The 7916-nt window shown below is 39.9% G+C and overlaps 1 protein-coding gene across 3 annotated transcripts in view; it reads right to left on the bottom strand.

Moving 5' to 3' along the window:
* Positions 1–2287: 2287 nt before the first annotated feature.
* dagla (diacylglycerol lipase, alpha) overlaps positions 2288–7916 on the bottom strand; it is a 51838-nt gene continuing 46209 nt past the window's right edge. The window contains exons 19-21 of one of the 3 annotated variants that reach the window (XM_042508324.2): positions 6622–6788; positions 6341–6358; positions 2288–5878 (exon numbers count right to left, since the gene is read on the bottom strand). In XM_042508324.2, coding sequence (XP_042364258.1) covers positions 4774–5878; positions 6341–6358; positions 6622–6788 — 1290 coding nt within the window. In that variant the 3' untranslated portion in view covers positions 2288–4773. Of the gene's footprint in view, positions 5879–6195; positions 6262–6340; positions 6359–6621; positions 6789–7916 lie in introns of all 3 variants that reach the window. The other 2 variants (XM_088077181.1, XM_042509101.2) reach the window with 2 other exon arrangements.

The raw sequence follows: 7916 nt of genomic DNA, 5'->3' as shown, positions 1-7916 counted from the left end.
AATAAAAATAAAAAAACAGGATCTCCGTGTAAGGTGAACAGTTTTGGGTAATTTGGATAAAACATTCCATGTGTGAAAGTCTGTGCTGGTCCAGCCAGTTAACCCTTTGAAACCTGAATAAATAGGCTTGGTTTCTTTAAAACACATGGGAAGAAAGCAATGAGCAACTTAACAAGAAATGGCCCAAAAATTAGCAAGAAAATAGTAAAAAAAAAAAAAAAAAAATAAATTAAAGAAAGAAAAAAAAAAAAAAAAAGAAAAGAAAAGAAAAGAAAAAAAACGAAACAAGAAAATAACGTTAATTAAGTGTTAAAGAAATGAAAACATAAAATAAAATACATATATTTCATTTCTGTGATAGAACGTTAAATATGTAATCATAATCATATTAATATTATAATAAAATCTTTTTGGATAATATCTAATAATCTCCCTACATAGCTAATTTCTTGTCATTCATTTATTTTTTCCCTATGTTTTCAAAAGAAATCAAACCAATTTTCACAAGCTCCAGATGTTCAAATGCTTGTGACAGGAGTCTGTATGTAGCACAACAAAACTGATGTCAATCCAGGTACTAAAAGGTTAACCTACTACTAGTATTGATTGTGCTACTTCTACTTGTCATACAGGCATAATTCATAGTATTAGATGTATTGGCATTAGTTGTCTCTAAATCTAAAGAGGGCTATGCCAATTATTCAAAGGTGTTTGACTACTATAGTTGATCTTTGGACCTGACCTCCTCAGTACTGTCTAATGTTTTACACTTAAAAACATATTTGAGAATATCTATAATAAACATGTAGTGGAACTTTTGTTAAAAAAAAAAAAAAGACCGGGCACAAATGTAGAAACAGTTTACATTTCAGAGATTGTAAAATAAAAGTAAAAGAATATTTACCTTAATTCATTGTTCAGGGCAAGCTTTTATATGTGGGAGTTATGAAGTACGCATTTCTACCAAGTGCAGTATAAATTATTTGCAATAAAACCTGGTTCTGCACTATGAATTACAACAACTTTTACTGGTCTATTCTTTCACCAACACTCTATGCTGCAAGCCAGTCTTAACATGATTATAATTTAAGTAGGAACTGTTTGATGAAAAATGGAGATTTCACTGATCTACTCTGTCTCATAGATCTGTTAGTCATAGAGTAGTTAAAAGCAATATGGATGCATTTATGAATTGATGAAAATAAATACATTGTTAAACAATAATTCTAAGCTCAGGAATTCTACTTTATGAGACAGGTCCAAGGTGCGCCACTTTGTCATTTGGCCCACGCAACCTCCATTAGACGCAACAGTAGATTCAGATCTCTATCAGAGCGACTGCACACTCACAATACATTGCACCTACACTTAAATATAGCTCAGAACAACTCATGCCACCTTTACTCAAAATCTGTACTCAGCAGTCCTAAAACTGATGACACGTGCTTTACATCAACTCTAAAGTCCAGATTTGGGCAAAATATTCTCAGCGGAGTCCTTTGTGTATCTACTGTAACTGGTATCAAAAGCAGTTAATTTGAATCCAGATGTGTCTACAGTTGCTAGACACATAAATTAAATGCTTTTGAAGACCCTTTAAGATAATTCTTAATCAAATGTCCACCTTTTTTTTATTCAGGCATTGCAGGTAACTATGTAGGTAAGTATATGTGGTACCATGCAGAGGTATGGAGCAATGTGATTATTAGAGTGTGTTATGTTAATCTAAATTTTGCAAACAGGTAAGTGCAAGTATAAAGTAAAAAAGATATTAGGATCAGTGGTCGGTTTAAAGATTTGTTACATCAGAAATGTGGACTTTCTTGCAGAGGAGCTTGACTCATTAAGGAAAAGGGTTAGGGTTAGGGTTAGGGTTAAAAGAATGATAAGCAAAATTAGAGCAAATGTTTGTGTCAGTAAGGACATCACAAATTCAATTTAAGACTATTTAATGACTTTTAAGGCCTAATATTTTTTTAAAAAAATTAAACTTAAGAAAATTTAAAGACTATCTGAGTAATTCCTTGCCTAAATGTACCTACAACACACACTATGCTTTCGAAGAGACCAAATAGAGCCTTGATTACACACAGTCACTCCAACTATAATCTTATTAATGGACTCAATCTTAACAATATCCTAACAATTCGTAGCAGTGAGGCACACTAGCAGACCCAGAAAACTGAACTACAACAAACTGCAGCTTGTGGCTCATTTAAAGTCATCAAAACTTGGACAACAATATATTGGTAATACATGCTAACAAAACAAAAAGATATAAGCATAGTTATTTTCATGGTTTGTAGTTTATTCCATTACAGGCAGGGCAGTGAGGGGGAGGGATTAAATACATTCTCATTGTGGGGCAGGAAAGGAGGGGAAGCAAACCAGGTAAACATGGACAAGACATAGTTGAATTATTCTTTCAATATAGACCAATTTGTAAATCTGCCAATAGTTTGAATAAATAACTTTCAGACGAAATATTTTTTCTTTAATGTCAATACTGATATCTTTTAATATTATCTCCTTATTGTTATATAGCTGTTTTCTACATGACTCTATTGGAATTCTTTTTTTTCTTTAGACATCTGCATAAATAATTACACATAAAACATGGTGCTGTACACATCATGGTGGAAAGTATCATAGTGCTTCCTTTCAGCTGTGTTTTAGAGTTATGACCGGCTGCAAGCAGAACTACTGAACGTAGGAAATCGCTGGCCCAACCTTAGTGTATCTTGTGAGAGTCTACTGGGACTGGCAGCATGGCTTGAGTCGTGTCGGACTGTAAACTGGCTGGAACGGTCTGCCATGAGTAACCACAGCAAATCTAAACAGAGAGACTGTGCAGATCACTATGGTGACTCCAGGCTTTGACAGTGGCGCTGCACCAAAGGTCACTGTGAGCAGGCTGTCACTCCGCAGCGTCTCACCACTATGAAACATTTGTAAAAAGAGCATATTGTCACCATGCCATTGCAGAATGTTAAATACTTTTTCCACTCGGACAGAAAAAAAGCTGAAATATATAACTCCTCACATTCGGGAAAGTCTAAAAAGTTCCCCACACTGTCCCCAAAAAACTGAGATAAAAACCACTGACATCAAACCAATCTGTTGCAAGAGCAATAAGGATAATAATACCATCAAATATAGCAATAAAAGTGATAACAACATTAACAGTAATAAATAATGCAAATTGTGAGCCACCTGTTACACCCAGAGTGATATGGAAGATTGTATGCCGCATACAGTTATTTAGAGGCAGCATACGTGATGCTCGAGGCCCATTCATCCAGTCCAACCTCAAGGCTGTTTGAGATGAACCACATTAAAGGGAAGCAAACACCTTGACGTCCAAGATGACTGAGAAGACCTTGAGGACAAGAGAGATGATATCCTGGGACACGTTTAGCATACACAGTTTGGTCCTGTCTGCTGAACCTGGGCATTTTATACGCCTCTGCTATGTTTGACTTCACATATATTATAATTCCTGGACATGTTTCGAGCTTATTTACTGTGACTTAATGACAAGACTTGTTCTATACCAGCCATGCTACTCTGAAATGCATAAAGCATGCAGACCCTGACCCGGGCACATTGCTAAGAGCTCTCCAAAGAGAAAGGTACAGTAGTTATGAGACTAAGACGACTAATAGCAAGTTCATTATTGGTTCAAACCCAAAGTACAGAGGTTTTCGACGTGAAAGCCATTGCAGTGTTTTAAGGTCAGGATGGCATCTTTTTCCGTGGTGTTGCTGTGTAACAGTCTACATGGGAACCAACAGAATGGGATAATGAACTTAGCTTGTGTTTAAATAAAGCAATATCCATATACATATACAAAACTACATCTCATAAATACATTTGGCAATACAGTGTATTAAATTTTTTGGCAAAGGGGGGGGGGGTGACTTGAGCAATATGATGTGTGCAAGAGTATCCAAATGTCAATCTAAGTGGCTTATTGACAATTTCTCTTTAAAAAAAAAAAAAAAAAAAGAAACATCATGCACTATAAAGAGTAACCAAAAGACTCAAAAACATCCATAGGCGTCTGTAATAACTTTGTCACAATCACTAAATTTTTAAGACACATGAATTCTCACCAATGTAACACACTTACTCTCTTTCTCAAAGTCAATTCTTTATAGACCTGAGGAACATTTCATAATGGTCTTCCCGCTTCTGTTGATTGACGAATACGTCCATCTTCACATTCCTGATTTGAAAAAATAAAATAAAAGCTGGACAAAAATTTTTTTCTGGAGCTGCTGAGGGGTGCAGGAAGTTGTACAGTACATCAACCCAGATGATGTGCCTATGCTAACCTCTTCTACAGTGTTAGTTTTTGAATCCCTGCTCAGTTAAGTATTCTCCCTTTGATTTTGTGAAGTCGGGGAATTGATGTAATGCTGACTGACGTGTCCCTATGTGGGTGAGACGGCATTGTTTTGGAATGGCATTGTGAAGCTACAGTTATTTATATTCACCCAAAAAGCAGTACAGCCCCCTGGCATGCAGAGAGAGGTATCTTTTTTTTCTTAGTCATTGCAATAGTGTGAGAATGCTATAAACAGCGTTCACAGGAGGGGAGGGGGGCAACCTGAAAAATGGAAAGTTTGTGAGTTGGTCAGTCAAGTACTGTCAGTGGATCTCTGATGAGTGACTGCATTCCATCGCATGCATGTACTGTGATATGTTTTACATTTTGGATGACTGCACCTCTTGATTAGAGCAAAGGGAATTGGGAGTTTTGGGAGCACACTACACCATAGATGATAGTGTGTTCTCTTCGGGACAGTGGATAGGGCTAGATGTTCGTAGGGAGTGCATGGCTGGCAGGGCGCCCTCGCCGGGGGAGAGGTCGTTAAGCTCCTCAGACGACGAGAGAGGGAAGGAGGGGGACAAAGAGATGCCCGAGGAGGGGTCAGCAGATCCAGCAAAAGTGCGTGGGGGCTTGGGGACAAGGTTAGGCTCCAGTGTTGCTCTGGCCAGAAGTTGTTTGTCATCCAGCGGCTGTCCATCTCCGAGACACTCACCCTGCCCGAAGGAGCCCCGGCCTGACTCTGACTCCCCGTCAGACAGCTCCAGAGGTGGTGAGCTGCTGCCGTCCAGTCTGAATAGAGAGTCTAAGTACTGGGCGAACTCCAGCACTGCCTGGCTGGGGTTTCCGTTGGATAGCTGGGGCGGAGGAGTAGAAGCTGCTGGTCTGGTTTCTGCACTGAATTGTTTCTCTGCTGTGTCTAGCTCCCAATCTTCACTTTCTCTATCCATCTGCCTAGAACCAATCTGTGGGCTGAGAGGAGCGTTCGGCGTGCTCCCTGGGCTGTAGACACCAGGCATCTGTTGGTGATCCCCATCCGGAAGCATTCTTCGGTTGGTGTTCGGCTCTGACTTAAAAGGCTGAGCCAAGATGCTCTGGTTTATCAGAGCTGGGGAATGGTGTCCACTGTAGCGAGGTGTTGCCGGTGACAGCCGCATGGGGTAATCCGGCGTGGATCTGGATTCCAGTGGGGTAAAGAAGGGCCCAACTTCTCCTAGGTGCTCTGGGGTGTCCTGGCAGAGGCAGTCAGCAGCCAGTAGTTCAGTGCGAGAGCTGAGAGACGGGTTCTCCTCGGGGATCGGGGCATCCAAAGGGAATGGTAGGCTACTCAGCATTGGTGAGCCCCTTAGTGCAGCCGAGGAGCGTCGGGAATCCAGGCTGTAGAGGGATTCGGCATCTGAGAGACTCTCCATGACGGCCAGAGGTGCTTTGCGGTCCCTCAGCTCCACCGCCAGGCGTTCCCGTGCTCCACGCAGAACTACAGGCACTGGGGGAGGAGGGCACTCAGAGAAACCATCCAGAGATATTTCAGACTGGGCACACGAACTAGAGGAGAGAAGAAGGGGTTGGAGAATGGTGACAGGGAAAGAGGGGAAGAGGGGGATCCAAAACACAAGACAGACATGAAAAGTGGGTCAAAATGACTTACGGAGGGTTAGAGAAGGAAAAAACGGCTACGTGTTAGTGCTTAAACCAGTCTAGAGTCTACAAACTAGGTGGACACCAGCAAACATTACATAGATGGAAGAAAGAACAGAGAAAAGGTGAGACTAGGGGGCAAGGTGTGTGTGCTAGTGCTCTTGTATTAGCATCTAATACAGGAGAATGTCATTATTCAACCATCACTACCAGTTCACACTGACTTTGGACAGGGGCTAAACCAGAGGGGGCGAGGTGGGAACTGAATACTACCATACGTTGTGACTGCTCTGTGGTCAGACAGTGTGCATGCGTGCATGAGAGAAGGGAGGACATTATGCAAAATTAGTATTAGCATGCTCTGCTTACCGTGACAATGGTTTTTGTCTTGTTTTTTTTAAACAGAACAGACAGAAACGATGATTTTGAGAAAACAATAAAGTAGCAGTTAGTAGCAGTAGTATTGTTTAGTACTGGCTAGAAATTACAGACAAGTCCCCATGATTATCCGTACAGTTTAGGAAACAGTTTTGCTCCATTATACTCCATTATATATTAGAGGGGAAACTGAATATACAGAGGATCAAACAATCTGTTTCATATATTTTTTTAGGCTCCAACACACCCACAGTGGTGCCTGGTGTACTAACCGAACACTACTGTTCCTGCGGTGGTGGGTTGTAGGCGTCGGCTGCTGAGAAGTTGTTGTTGTATCCACGAACATGCTCTCTGGGTTCAAGTCCACTTCTGTGGGGCTCACCATGATCTTGGCTGCTGATAGCAAAGCAGTTTTCCCTTTGTTGTAGTTTTCCAGCACCTGTCACAAGCACAGAGGTGTACACAGACACGTGACTTGACAGATAAGAAAAGGGACGAGGAGAGCGGGAAGGATATGCACTGAGAAGCAACATGAAGATAATAATAATTGTTTAAAGATACAAAATATCAGTTATAACTGAAAAAAAACTATTTCCCCTTGCCCTTTTCAAATTAAAATTGTATTGCTGCTGCACTAAACCAGGAAGGCATTAAAACAATTTTGCTTGCTTGCTTATTTTCGCACACAAAACAAATATTTTTCAACAGTTTTTCTACTCTGATCTCAAAAAACTATATGCAGAGGAATCTCAATTTACTGAAACTCAACAGAAATAAGATCATTTTTAAAAATTCCTCTGGAATGATTACAATTACATGGACATGAATAACCCATTTATGAGGCTTATCCCTGTTATTATCATATTTAGGATATGGTGTTGACATGAGCACAAAGAAATCGCATTATATATATTCCCCGCATACATTACACTTTCTTTCAGAATACACCGGCTAGCATATCCGTGTCTCTTATAAACGGATACTCCAAAAATCCGATCAGAAACAGGTTATTCATATCCATTTCATATCCATGTGAACATGCTCTGTGTCAGCAGGTGGCCATTAATAGTTTGGAAATCATCAACACACATACAGTCCGTTTTCATCCGAAGACACTTAACAAGTACATGAATCTTACATAATGCAAGATCACGAACATCTAGTTACATATTTGGATCACCCTTGGTAACATTATAATGGACCTCAATGGCATTATCCAGGAAACCACTACATCTATATTTAACTGCAGATATGATTACATCTATTATTATAGTGTTAAAAAAGCACAGAGTAGTTCAGATAAATGTAAGTGCAACTTAATGGTCGGCTTACACCTACTCCAGCTGACATTAAACACCCACAACAGAGTCATAATGCCTGAGCAAGAACTACGCAAGACCTACAGTATGATAATGGGTAGTAAACCATTAGACAACTGGATATGAAACTTGGAAACTTGAAACACAGGAGAACCTTGTCCCACAAAATCTCAATGGTGTTGTGTTAATAGTTAAAAAATGTGAGAACAAACACTAACGGCAAATCACATCAGCACACAATTACATGT

Source organism: Plectropomus leopardus, chromosome 1 (genome assembly GCF_026936395.1).
Source record: "Plectropomus leopardus strain MGB_pleo_1.0 chromosome 1, ASM2693639v1, whole genome shotgun sequence".
NCBI classification, from domain to species: domain Eukaryota; kingdom Metazoa; phylum Chordata; class Actinopteri; order Perciformes; family Serranidae; genus Plectropomus; species Plectropomus leopardus.
This window is presented reverse-complemented; position numbering and strand designations above follow the sequence as displayed.